Genomic DNA, 14,942 nt, shown 5'->3' on the forward strand with positions numbered 1-14,942 from the left:
ATACACTATATTGCCCAAAGTATTGGGACACCCCCTTCTAATGAACAGGTTTGACTACTTTAGTAATTTCCATGAGTACAAATCTTAATGTTTAAGCATATAATGCTATTCTAGGGAATTGTGTGCTTCTAATTTTATACCAATAGTTTGAACAGGACCCTTTTCTATTCTAACACAACAATGCCTATAAGGAAAAAAAAAAAAAAAAGATTGATTCAGTCAGTGTGGAAGAACTTGACTGGTCTGCATAAAGCCAAGTCCTAATCCCAGCTGAACACCTTTGGTGTGACTTAAAATGCAGATCTTGAGCCAAAAACTCATCACCAAACACTGTGACTTGTACATACATATGGACAAATGTATTGGGACACCCCCTTCTTTAGAACAGAAAAAGGCACTTCCAAAACTGTGGAATCTAAGATGGAAACATAATTCATGTATTTAAAAATTGTATTTCCATCTTTTTTGCCACAGATTTGGAAGTGTCTAAAATGATTGTACGCATATGTACAAGTCATTGGTGTTTGGTGATGAGTTTTTTTGTTTTGTTTTATTGAGTGCAATATAGTGTATGTTTGGTGCGGTAGGGGGCCCAACCTCATATTCTTTCATAGGGCCCAAAATTGCTAGCGGCACCCCTTACAGTCACACACAAGTGTATTGTGCAAACTGTACTTCATAGGGATGTTTAGATAGCTATAGAAGAATTCATTGGGCAATATAGTGTATGTTTGGTGCGGTAGGGGGCCCAACCTCATATTCTTTCATAGGGCCCAAAATTGCTAGCAGCGCCCCTGTCCACACCAGACGCCACGCGACAGAATCAAAAGCGTGCGTGGGCGGGCTCTCTCTGGAAGCGCACTGCTCTCGCAACGAAATGGATACATTTATAATCTAATTCATAAATATTAAACCTTTTTAACATCATTAAATGTACATACTGAGTGACTGATAAAATCTTTGTCATGGAATACACTCGGTTCGCAGTGAATTCACAGTTTTAATGGACATATTTGCTTTAATTTATTTTCAAGATCTGTTGTTGCTTTCAGTATGGCTATAAGGTCAAGCAAAATGATATTTAAACTCATATTAGACACGTTTAACTTTGAATAAGGCACATAATCACCTGAAATTATATGTAGTTTGTATGTTGTTGTTCCAGCCACGACGTCGCGGAAATAGAAACCGTTTCTAAGTTAGAAATTTCGCGTGTCGCCGTCGCTTGGCTAGTTAGGACAAAAACTCTGATTAAAGTCCCGTTCACACTAGCAGCGACTTTTGTCTGCGACTGCATGTCGCCAGGGGCTGGCGATGTGGTTGCTAGTGGGCGTTCTCAATACTGGTTGCCTTGACAGCGAATCAGGTTTCTTGCCGCTAAGTATAAACATTTTGGAGGCAAAAGACTAACTATAGTCTAAATCTAAATTAAATCCGTACATACAAACAAAAATGAATGAAAAACAGAGCCTACTTTCTTCCATTTCTTCCATACGCATGTTTATCTACGGCGCTGAGAGGAGAACGATCACATGAGCTCTACCGTCTTCTTTCCTATAGGCTGTCGCTCCCGAAAGTCGCTCTTCATTTGCATAAAGTTGAAGGATTCTGAACTTTGTCACGTCGCTGGACTGGACTGTCGCGTCGCATCGTTGGCGACTGTCGCTCGTGTCGCCAGAAATCGCCAGCTCTCCATTGAAATGAACTTCAATCCCATTGGTTGTCGCTCGCGAAATTGGCTGCTTATTTGCATAAAGTTGAAGAATTCTGAACTTTTGTCGCTTGACTCGCATCGCTTGACACGCCCACATTCCGTCGCCAACAGTCACTGTCGCCGGAAGTCGCCAGCTCTCCATTGACAATGAATGGGATTACTACTGGTTGCCTAGTTACCCCGTAACACTCCACTACAGCAGATGAATCACGTGCTCTCCACTGACTTCAATCCCATTGGTTGTCGCTCGCGAAATTGGCTGCTTATTTGCATAAAGTTGAAGAATTCTGAACTTTTGTCGCTTGACTCGCATCGCTTGACACGCCCACATTCCGTCGCCAACAGTCACTGTCGCCGGAAGTCGCCAGCTCTCCATTGAAAATGAATGGGATTATGTCGCTCTGTCGCTGTGTCGCTGGCGGTGTGAACGGGGCTTAACATGGAAAAGATTTTGTCGCGTGTCGCGACGTCACGTCGCGTGTAGTTAGGACACGGTGTAATACTGGTAATTCTCAGATTATATGTTCTTATAAATTTCAGTAACACTTCATTTTAAGGTGTCCTTGTTACATGTACTTTTATAATAAAAATTAATTATGCATAATTACATGCAAGTAACCCTAAGCCAAACCCTAAACATAGGCCTATAGTAAGCCTACATGTAGTTAATTAATATTACGCGGTACTTAAATGTAATTACACTGTGACAAGAACACCTTAAAATAAAGTGTAACTGAAATTTCAAATAAGATCTCTAATTTTTTAATTAATCAAAAAGGGGTAATTGCAGTAGCCTAGTAATAAGGTAACATTCAAAACTTCAAGATGTTTCACATTCACTCATCAGTGAAAGTTGCTGATCAGATACAATATGGTTTTTGTTGAAAAAATTAGGTTATGACTGTTTTGTTAAACAACGACCCAAAATGTGAAAATCGTGTAGGCCTACAGATTTTGAAAGTGTTATGAGGGTTAAGCTGTTTTAGTAGGCTACACAATATGCTAAACAAGAGGCTTTTTCTGTTTTCAGTTGACAAGGCTCGTCTTCTAACAAATGGCGAAGAGAATACAACTCAAGGTCAGCTTGTTACACCATCAGGTGCCTCATCGTCATGCGCACCTGATAAAACAGCAGCCCCAGATAACTTAATAACGGAGGTATCGGTACCTTTGAGTGCCAGTAACAGTGGGTCTGAGCTTTGTGACCGAGGTGTAGCAGAGACCCAGACAACAACAACCCAGAGTCTTGAGCACAAGTCTGACGAATGCAACGCATCCACCTTGAGATGTGGGGAAAAGCGGGCGAGAGAATCAGAAGACCGCTCTGATGTTCCTGTGAAACGGCGTTTGAGAACATCGGAAGATAGCAGGAAAGAATGTATGTAATAATCATCCGTAATGATTGTGTATTTAAATGATTGCATGCTGCCAATACAAATGAATCTTCCATTTCACAGTTCTACCAGACTACGACGCGAGATGTGCCGAGCTGTGGATCAATGGTGAAATGGCTGCTTGTGAGGCTTATGAGTTATCAAAGTCCAGCCGCAACACCCAACGCCAACGTGCTGTTCGACAACCCGGCAATAGTAGTTCTGTCAATCTCACCCAGAGCGACTTTTTACGTCTCATCCGAATTGAAGTGGCAGCTGGTTATCAATCCATCGCAAAGATGCTTCGTTTGAGTATGGAGCGGAGCAGAGCTGATTTCGCTGAGGTGATAAATAGACTTGATGCAATGCAAAGGGATACCAGAGAGTTGGCTAATGAAGTCCGTAAAATGCGAGCGGATGGAAGACTAGCATTAGATGCAATCTCTCTTATGAATGAAAAAATGAGCGTCATTCAAAGGTTAGCGTTGGACTTGCATCGAGCGTTGATTACTAGAAAATGAGGGGTCTGTTTATTGTAGCATACTGATTTGCATTCAAGCCTACTTTTGCTAAACAGCTTTTCCTTTTTTGATATACAGTACTTGTATTGACGAGTGATTTTTTTTTTTTTATGTTGTGCATGCTTGTTTATTGTATCACTTTCCTGTGTTATTTTAGTCGTTTTTAAATAAATAGTTTCAAAATGGCCCCTAAAAGATGTCGCAGTGATTTATGCTTTATTCCTGATCTTGTGTTGTACTGAAATTTCTAAAACTTAAACCATAAATGGTGCATTAAATATAGTAAACCTAGATGGTCACACATTTGACCTTCCATGTTTATTAATTATTAGTAAAATATAACATTATTTCATAAATGACAATATTTCTAACTTTTTTCAAATGTATGTAGTCAGAGACAGAGTACATAATTCTGTATTTTTAGCTAAGCAGAATCATGCATATTTCTTTTCTGGTGTCACCAATGCCCTGTGATGGGGCAGAAGTCCAAACATATTTAAGTCCATTTCTGATGAAACACCAAATTTAACATTTTAATGAACAGGACTTTGTTCACTGTTTAACAAACAAACCATTTTACGTATGGTGAGAGTAGCAGTATTGTATATTGAACTGAATCGTGACATGACTATTGTTACACCCTTTTATAATTTCCAAACCTTCTTTCTGTCATTAATTATAATAATCCAGGGAAATTTTTGTATGCATAAGGAGTCTGACAAAAGAATGATCTGATTGATTAATTAATCGCCATTAATCCCCCACTTGATTAATCGCAGTACGTTTAGACAATTTTGTATTTCAAGTTTTCGGAAATATGCTTCTTAAATATGCAAATGACACATTATCTAATTAAATATAAACAAATTTGCATACATTTCCAGAACAGAAATCTGGACATTACATAAAGCCAAGTTTAAATTTCTTTCATTTTATTGACATACAGGGTGGAGTTTGTAGGCCTATATCCCTTTTTATCACTCAATAAATCAAAGTGCTGTCAACACTGTGGACTTCCAATAAAATAAGCCATGTGCTCAAAGAGCTCAGATGGGTTCACAGCAGCACAACGTTTCAAACCTGCCTGTTTCTTATCGCTACTGTTTAGCGCACTCCAGAAGTATGTGTAGTATGTACTGTAATAATAGAATCGCGTCATCAAAACCGTGGAATGTCATTGTAGGGTGTTGCATTAAGATTGGTTTTCACTGCAGTTACTGGAATAGCCAAAACCATAAATCAGAAGGGTGTATTTGTCATACTTTTTGGCATATAGTGTTTTTTAAGTGGCCAGATTTTCTGAGTTTTTCTATATTTTTCTTTATGCCTTTGTTTATAGAACATTTGTTTGTATAGTGTGTGTGTGTGTGTAGTTTTCCACCTGTGTTTAGACTACTGTTTTTAAAACAAATATAGTTTACCGTAACCATAATCATAGTTACATTTAAGCACGATAGTGCGGAGCCATGCATGGTTTTACGTGTGGTTCTCAACCTCAGAATCAGTTTTGGGGAAAGTTCATTTTAAAAGTAATGCATTACAATATTGCGTTACTCCAAGTAAAAGTAACTAATTGCGTTACTTAGATGGTTTTTACAGAAAGTAATGCCTTATGCAAAACTTTTGCGTTACTTTTTGTCACCTGGGCTGTGCTTGCTTATTTGTCTTTTAATAACAAAAACCCAAAATATCATTATTTTTGACCACTGCCTTTAACACCAAAAGTGAAATTAATAAGCCTCAGGCTGAAGCCTCTGCACCTCACTCCTGATTTGTCTCAACACAGAGAGAGGAGAGGTGCCAGTGAATAAATGGGAAAACAAAGTAACTTGCGTTCCTTATTTGAAAAAGTAATTCAGATATTTTGTTGTAAATTTACAAGTAATGGGTTACTTTACTAGTTACTTGAAAAAGTAATCTGATTACCTAACTCATGTTACATAATGCGTTACCCCAACACTGGTCAGAATACTTTGATTTAAGCCTATAAAATCATACCTTTTTATAGTTACTGTTGTTAATATCAGTTCATTTTACTGCTCAATGTGCATTTCAATTTAATTTCTCATTTTATAGGCCCCCACCCCCTTGGTTCACATCAAATTTTCAATTCAGTAATCCGGCCCTCAAATGAAGCTAACTGAATAGCCCTGGTCTACAGGCTTTCATAGACAAGTTTAGGAAGTTGTGGGAGGTTTTGTTACCACCCGTTCTGTACCCTGGCAATAAAAAAGTGCTTGTTACATGAAAATTCTTACATATGACAGCACAACCATGATGCTAATAATAATGATCATTATTTATAGGGTAAATGGGGCAATAATCCAAGGGTTTGAGGATGATGTTGGGACAAAGACGTCTTTCTACGGCTTCACCACCAACTCTCTCAAGAACTCATTAATTGGTTATTACCAAGACGGCTTCGACAAAGTGCCACGTGATCCGGTAATTGACCCTCTCATTCACAATTTAGGAATTATTATAAGTTCTCAGTTGTCATTTGTTGCCATCTGCTGGCCTACAGTGAAGTCTTTGGCGTCGCAGGGCACTGGGTATATTTTTATCCCTGCCGAAACTCCAGACTATGTGATGCTGGCAGCTGCCATCCAGGGTGTGTCTGTACCCTCGGGACCTGATAAAGGTGACAGGTAGGTTTAACAATAAGATTCCTACACGTTGATATTTACTTCACATAACAGGTTACAATAAATTCTTATTATTATTGTAATCATTTCCTCCTTTTTCAGTTCATGAATTTTGAATTGGCCAGGTTTCCTAAAGCAATTAACGTTGACCAAAAGTGATTACTGATTATTACTTAATATATTGAGCTAACCATATATACTAATAATAAATGTGTATATAACAGATAGCCTACTACATCCAGTAATATCAGAACATATAGGTCATTCATTGTTGTGTAAAATATGTGAGAAATGATTATACTTATAATACAAGCTCATGCTCCAAAGTGATTAAAATATAGAAATAACAATCACTATGCTGAATTCACTGTCGATGTTGAAAATAAAGGCAATAAGTGGCCAAATGTACCTGAATTCACTCTGTATAATTGGGAGCCATACACTTCAGTTCAAATATTAATGATTTATGTTTATGGAAAATTGGCTATATAAATTATGATAATTTGTTTATATGTAAATAATATTGAACAATGAAATGTGTTATGAATTTCTTTACATTTTATTCCATTTTTATTTTGCTTCCTTAAATTTAAACAGTTATTTTTGCTACTTGAATTCATTTGGAATTCTAAAAGGCATTCTATCAGTTTTATTTTATGTTTTTATTTCAATATTAGCTTATGTCCTTTACATACGAACTAACTGCTGAGTTTATTTGATTATTAAAACAGGCCCTCAGAACTTTTTGGATATAATACTGAAACACATCAGTTCAAGATGATCCATCCATCCTTCATTCAATATGTGACTCAAAGGTGAGAACAATTTCCTACACATTAGACTACATATAATTTTGTCACATTTTTTCCTTCTCTCTTAATTAATGTAATGCCATGGTATTATTGATTAACAGGTTCCTAAAATCTCCACAGCTGGAGCAATATAGAGATTTGAACATGCCCAGCATGGGTGCACTGATGCTTTTGATTGCTTTACACTTGTGACCAGGTCAACAAACCTCCAATGTTTTTATCAATAAAACAGCATTTGAAATTCTTATTTATAAAAGCTTTTTATTTATTGTTAGAATGGCCCTGAAACCTACTGGTCCAGGTTTCGTCAAATTAATGTAGTGCTTGCTGGCTCTTCCCTCAGGTCTCTGCATATGACTTTATCACAGAAAATTACAAAGACTTCTCAGACCATTACTATGACAAGGTGATGAAGCCGCTGGTCTTCTATGCTAACCATGACATGGAGATGGAGGGACGTCTGTGGAAGCAGCTGCACTCTCAAAAAGTCTTGTGGCTATATCAGAGGCAAAAAAGGACATGATATAACTTCAGTGAATCTTGGGACATCTGAAAAAACAAGTAACAAGACTGCATAATGAAATTGCCAAAGCAGTATTTTGTTCTGGTGCGCCCTTATTCTCCTGCAACCTTTATAGGCGAGATCATTGAGAATGTTATTTTTAATAAGCTAAATAAATTATTTAACTCAAAGTGTTACTTGGAGAATTTGCGATCTGGTTTCCCATCACATTACAGCACAGAGACCATGCTTCTATTCAACTAAATAATGAGTAAGGTAAAATATCAGTGCTGATTTGACTGATATTTAGTGCTGTACTCTCAATCACAATATACTCTTAGACAAACTGGAAAACTGGGTTTGTCTCTTTTGGCCATATCTAGAAGGCAAGGAATTCTGTGTGAACACAGGTGACTTTAAATGGACCGCAATGACATGGTGTCCCCCAAGGTTCAATCCTAGGTCCTCTCCTATTCAGTCTGTATATACGTCCATTAAGCTAAATAATGTAGAACAACAAAATAGCATGCCATAGCCATGCAGTTTAACCTAGCTCTATCTGCAAGGGCAGCGGATCAGATATGAATACATTTAGAATTTATTTTAAAGTGCTGTCGTTAAAACCTTAATACACTGAAATGTTAATGGGATAAAATACTTCCTAACTCAGTAGAGCTGAGACAGCTAGATATTGTCATGTTTATGTTCTGTTTTGGTTCTGTTTCTGTGTTCACGGTTCCTTGAGTTCCTTTGTTAATCTGTTTCCTTGGTTGTTAATTAGCTCTACACCTGTTCTGTTTCTCCCTGATTGCGAGAGAGAGCAAGCGCAAATCCTGGTCGCAGGTATTATTATACATTTTTATGTATCAGCTGCCAGAGTTCGTGCCAGTCACTATCGTTTGTCGCCGTTTCTGCTATAAACTACACTGTTTTTTTTTTTTTTTATAAAAAATGTTATATTATATACCAGCAAGCAGATGCGACTAGAATATGAACCCAATAAGCTAAATTGCATAAGCATTTTCCCATAAAGAACATACACAAGGAGTGCTTAGCTGTATAGACAGTATATACGCACAGGTGCGCATATATATATATATATATACAGTATATAAGGCATGCACACACACAGTGCCTTGCAAAAGTATTCATACCCTATATATATACTGAATATAGGAAACTTTATTTTTTCTCTTATTTATTTCTTTTAATTGGCTAAGAAATCAGATACTATATATATATATATATATATATACACACACACATGTTTTTTAAATTTATGTCCCTGTTACACTTACTGTTGTCACATTTTCCTAGTTAAATAAACAATACATAAAAAAGGCCAAATACAAGTATATTTTGTATTTTTACACTATGTAATATTCTGTTTATCAAAACCAATAAATCTCATCAAGTTAGTGTTTTTACGTATTTTCATATTTATTCCAAAATAATAACAAAAGACAGTAACAATATAAACAATATATTTTATTTGTCAACTGATGTTCAGCTGTTCTTTTTAGCTTTACCAGCGGGTGTCGCTGTTGGACAGTTACTTTGTAAAAACTAGTGACTTTTACACTTTTTCCTGGAGATGATTTTAAAAAGCACAAATAAACCATATATTGTCGCATTCATTTGTTTAATGTCTTCACGTTTCCAAAGGTTTCTGCCTTTTATTCAGATCATACAGTGATAGCTGGACGCTTTTGTCCATATTAGGGATTTCCTGGTATGTAGTACGTTATTACTTCTATATGTATGTATTTATGTAGGCCTATGTGTGTGTGTGTGTATATATATATATATATATATATATATATACACACACACATGTTTTTTAAATTTATGTCCCTGTTACACTTACTGTTGTCACATTTTCCTAGTTAAATAAACAATACATAAAAAAGGCCAAATACAAGTATATTTTGTATTTTTACATACATAAAAACTAGTGACTTTTACACTTTTTAATGTCACATTTTGTAATACTTGCGTTGTTTGCACATTTTGCTGCAACTTGTGTGGCAGTTCAATTAAGTATAGAATTTTTGTAATAACTACAAAAATGAAAATGGGCAAATGTGGGATCACAGAGAAATGAAATGTTTTCTTTAATTTACAATTTTAATAACCACGGTTTTACTACAAATAGCATGCTTAAACTATGGTGAGTGTAGCAAAATGTTTTAACAGTAATAACCTTTTTTATTTGTTACAAAACCATGTGCAATTTTCGTAAGTTTTGTTGCAAACAATTTTTACTGTTATTTTATAATGAAAAACAGCAGTAATATATTTATAATATTTATAGAAAGCATTAATTGTTAGAAAATATCATTTATGTCATGTGCTGTAAATGCTCTACAAGTTGAGGCATTAATTGTAACATTAGTATATACACCAAATATCAGGGGTGTGGACTCGAGTCACATGACTCGAGACTTGACTAGGACTCGAGTCCCAAATTTGATGACTTGCGACTCGACTCGACATAATTAAAGAAGACTTGAGACTCGACTTAGACTTTGACAGCAATGACTCGAGACTTGACTTGGACTTGAGCCCTGTGACTCGGAAAGACTTAATGATCAGATCAGAGTCGTTATTACTCTAGACGCGTCCCTGCGTGCTTGCGCTTGACTGGCAAAAAGCCAGAGACTGCGTTCGGGGAGCGCTGGATATACAGTATAGCCTATGCTAGTTTAAATTAATGGAGTAATAGCATAACTTACGACAAAAGAACAGAGATTAAAAAAAACAAAAAACAAATGACATGATTCGTCTAGTAGCGATCTCCGCTCGTGAAAAGCGCTGCCCTGCCCGTTTGATCGCCGCCCAGCAGACACACGGAGTGGGCATGAGAAACAAGAGGCGCGGCCGCGATCACTGGAGCTCGCCTCATCATCACTGTGACCGCTGCTGTTAAATAGCCCTCACTTCTTCTGTTTGTCCGACACCGAGGTGCAACATGAGTGATGGATCCGCATCCCGTGAAATTGAAATTGATTTTTTTTTATTTTATTTTTTTATAAATAATTGATGATGCATACTACATACCAACAAGCATATGAGCACCAAATTAAATCCCTACACAAAACTGCTTGGGCAGAAAGTTCTCCAGCCGAGATGTTCACTTTTGTATTTGGAGAAAAAAAAAAAGATTATGAGGTGTTCTGCACAGAAATGGTTGATAAAACAAAGTACAAAATCTTTGCCTGATTTGAGGAAGAATGAGTCATCCTTCAGGATGATAAATAAAAAAATCAATCAATGATAAAAAGTAATAAAAAATCAATAAAAACTTAGGTGTCTCAATCAAAATGGTCTGATGATTATGTATATATATATATATATATATATAAACATACATACATACATACATACATATGGTCACACTTTAGTTTTGGGTCCAATTCTCACTATTAACTAACTATTGACTTTTGCCTCAATAGACTGTTAATAATTACTGTTCAGGTATTGGGTAAGAATATATGGTCACGCATAATAAGGCATTAGTATGTGCTTTATGAGTAGCCTACTAATAAACAGCTAATATAGTAATATGCAAACAACTAGTTAATAACTAAAGTTTTACATTAAATAAATAGGCTAAATAAATGTTTGTGTGTGTGCGCGCGTGTGTGCGTATATAGGCTACAGTAGGCTATTGGCTAGCGGCAGTTGGCACTCCTTATGTGTGTGTATGTTCTTTATGGGAAAATGCTTATGCAATTTAGCTTATTGGGTTCATATTCTGATCGCATCTGCTTTTTTATAAAAATAAAAAAAACAGTGTAGTTTACAGCAGAAACGGCGACATACGATCGTTACTCCTGGCACGAACTCTGGCAACTGATACATAAAAACGTATAATAATAAAAATAATACAATTGTGGGAACTTTGCATCATCATTTAAAAAAAAAAACCCCACCGCACACCACTGAGAACAGTGTAGTTTTTACCGAGCAAACATTCCGGTATTAATGTTGGTGTTTATCTCCTGTGTTTCTCCTGCCTGTTCCTTCATGTGGATTTATTTTCAAAAGACACCAGTGTTGTCTCAGGAATGAATTATATTTTAAAATATATTCTAATAGACATCAATTATTTTCAATTGTGATAATATTTTACAAAATTACTGTTTTGGCTGTATTTTTGATCAAATAAATGCAGCCTTGGTGAGCATAAGAGACTTCTTTCAAAGAGGCTAAAACATCTTAAATCTACTTCCCTGGGATAGAAAACAGAAACTTGGACAGTTTGCCCTATGGATCCCCGTTTGTTTAACAGACAAAAAAAGAGAAAATAATACAGGGTTAGAATGACTTGAGGGTGAATAATAACAACAAAGTTTGAGGAGAAATATTTCCAAGTATGTCACAGTGATGGACTTGATGGCACTTTATTTTGTTTAAAAAATATCCTTTGTTTTGTGCGGTGAATCTTACTCTATAAAAAAACCTTCAAAAGAAAATAAACTGTTTTTTACTTCGAGGTACTGGTTTTACCCTGTGTTTTAGCTTGTGATCACTGTGATAGTGACATTAACTGCTTTATTTAACCATGCCCCAGGTGTGCAACATCTGTTTGTGGGATATCCGGAAGGTGATAGCAGCCCCTGATCCTTTGATCACCGCGCGCCCTTATCTTTGTGGGAGCAGGTGAAGGGATGCAGAACCACAAGCCTTATTCTCCAGTTTTCACCTGGTTCTCCACAGCACACAGTCTCATTCAGGCACTTGTCAGAGCCATATTCACTATCCTGTTCCAGATGACTTCATTTGAGAGGAGACAGGAAGCACTTTGATCTTTGGCTGAAGAAAGAGACTTCTAGATCACAGTGTTTGTGTGCACATGCAAGTTTAAGCATATAAATGAGCCCATGGATGGTTGAACTTCTTCAGACAGTTTTATGTTAGCATATTCTCAGCACGTTACAAAAACTTTGAGTTCCATTAGTTTTGAGTTACTACACAGCAACAAGTGAATGCATGTTTTTGGGGATGAGCAATGGAGCCATAAACCCAAAGGAAAGACTAATCGCAAATGAGATCAGTTCTTTCTCCTAGACAGCAATGAGATTAAATGAAGAGCAAATGGAGACCTTTGCTCGTGTCTTCTGCTTCTCAGATTTTTCTCCTGAGAAAATCCCCAGTAATTTCACATGTCTCCTTTAGAGTCTCGAGAGGATTCTCAACGGTGTCTCAAACCATGCTCGCATTTGCCAGGATACTAAAGTGTGAAATCAACTTGAAGGTCTCAGTAGCTATGTTTCCATCCGAAGCTGTGAATTTAACTTATGCACAAAATTAGAATATTGCATAAAATGTTTGAGAATAAGCACTGTTTCCATCCCATGTATTCAAGAGAATCAAATCATCACTTTCTGGGAAACTGGGACAAAGTATCAATAATAAAAATGAAAGTTGCTACAACCGGGGAAGCCTGCGGCTCTTTTTTGCTACCAAATAAAAAACTTGCGCGATAACAAAAGCTGATAGGTTATCTTGCGTTTTGGAATAAAATTCTGTGAGACAGTTATGGGAGGCGATTAAATCACTTCGATGACCAACTTTGGCTCAGGCATTTTTAAAATGATTAAAATAACATTTGATAAAAATAACATAAAATAACATATCCAATCCAAAATATCCAATCACATGATCTGCTGAGGCAAAGTCACACTATTTTTTGATGCGTATCAAGGAATTTATTCAGTAAATGGGCTTCCATTGTAGTTTATGTGCATGTTTATGTGCATCAATAAAAAATGATCAGATTCAATTTTTATGCACATTTTTTGAATTTATGTGCCTCTTGGCATTTCCATCCAGTGTTTTATACGCAATATCCCACAATTCACATAAAAATAGGTGGATGTAAACATATGTATGCTAATGTCTCAATTATTTTGCATCAAATTCTCCCAAAACCAAATTATCCGATGCTCTCCACACTAATTTTATTGCTCAGTACAAAAAAAAAAGTAACCTAAAAATGGGAATATTTAAAGTAACTAAATTAACTTAACTAAATTGATCTCTAAACTAATATTAAATAAATGTACATTATTTAACATTACAGAATCAACAAAATAAAAATATTTTTTGCAGGTTAAATCATGTAGAATTGCTCTTTAAGGTAACAATTGCAGCACTTTTATGCCACTATTGATGTAAGCATGTCAATGTTTGCCTTATTGATGATCTCATTGATGTAACAGTGCTTTCCATATTCTTAAAATATTTTTCATTTATCATTTTATATCACACAAATACATACAGTACCTTTCAAAAGTTTGGGATCAGTAAGATTTTTAATGTTTTTAATGGATTCTCTTATGCTTATCAAGGCTGTATTTATTTGATAAAAAATACAGAAAAAAACAGTAATATTGTGAAATAATATTGCACTTTCTAATATTGGTTTCCTATTTGAATATACTTTAAAATAGAATTTATTTCTGTGACACAGCGCTGAATTTTCATCAGCCATTACTCCAGTCTTCAGTGTCACATGATCCTTCAGAAATCATTTTAATATACTGATTTATTATCAATGTTGAAACAGTGTGCTGCTTAATATTTTTTGGAGCCTGTGATACTTTTTTCTTTGATGAATAAAAAGTTAAAAAGAACAGCATTTATTTAAAATAGAAATATTTTCTAACAATGTCTTTACAAAGTTTTTACTATCACTTTTTATCCATTTAACACATCTTTGCTGAATAAAAGTATTAATTTCTTAAAAAAAAGAAAAAAATAATTTACTGACCCAAAACTTTTGAATAGTATTGTACATTGTACAAACACAAAATTTATATTTTGAATAAACACTCTTCCTTTTAAATGTTTATTTATCAAAGAATCCTAAAACAAATTCCACAGGTCCCCAAAAATATTAAGCACCACAACTGTTTCCAACATTGATTATAAATCAGCATATTAGAATGATTTCTGAAGGATCATGTGACACTGAAGACTATAGTAATGATGCTGAAAATTCAGTTTTGCTTCACAGGAATAGCCTAAATTATATTTTAAAGTATATTAAAATAGAAAACTATTTTGCAATACTAAATTTAGAAAACTAAATTGCAATAATATTTCACAAAATTACTTTTTTCCCTGTATTTTTGATCAAATAAATGCAGCCTTGATGAGCATAAGAAACGTCTTTAAAAACATTAAAATCAAACTTTTGAACGGCACTATATGACTATATAAGTAAGTATTTTGTGGAATTAATCCAGAACGTGGCAGCAAGATAAATTTTTAATGAGCCAAAAAGAACGCACATCACACCTCTGTTTATCAGTTTGCACTGGCTACCAATAGCTGCTCGCATAAAATTCAAGGCATTAATGTTTGC

The 14,942-nt window shown here is 35.5% G+C and overlaps 2 protein-coding genes across 2 annotated transcripts in view; both read left to right on the top strand.

Moving 5' to 3' along the window:
- Positions 1-3,784, top strand: part of LOC107743046 (uncharacterized) — an 11,459-nt gene extending 7,675 nt beyond the window's left edge. The window contains exons 3-4 of the mRNA XM_016556155.1: positions 2,745-3,092; positions 3,172-3,784. Coding sequence (XP_016411641.1) covers positions 2,745-3,092; positions 3,172-3,608 — 785 coding nt within the window. The 3' untranslated portion in view covers positions 3,609-3,784. The remainder of the gene's footprint in view (positions 1-2,744; positions 3,093-3,171) is intronic.
- A 2,101-nt stretch (positions 3,785-5,885) lies between these two features.
- Positions 5,886-7,588, top strand: st6galnac2 (ST6 (alpha-N-acetyl-neuraminyl-2,3-beta-galactosyl-1,3)-N-acetylgalactosaminide alpha-2,6-sialyltransferase 2). Its single transcript, XM_016556141.1, has 5 exons — positions 5,886-6,053; positions 6,153-6,256; positions 6,985-7,068; positions 7,167-7,256; positions 7,402-7,588. Exons 1-5 carry the CDS (start codon positions 5,886-5,888, stop codon positions 7,586-7,588), a joined length of 633 nt encoding a protein of 210 aa, XP_016411627.1.
- Positions 7,589-14,942: the final 7,354 nt, after the last annotated feature.

The sequence above is a fragment of the Sinocyclocheilus rhinocerous genome, unplaced genomic scaffold (genome assembly GCF_001515625.1).
Source record: "Sinocyclocheilus rhinocerous isolate Xijiao unplaced genomic scaffold, SAMN03320098_v1.1 scaffold647, whole genome shotgun sequence".
In the NCBI taxonomy this organism is placed as follows: domain Eukaryota; kingdom Metazoa; phylum Chordata; class Actinopteri; order Cypriniformes; family Cyprinidae; genus Sinocyclocheilus; species Sinocyclocheilus rhinocerous.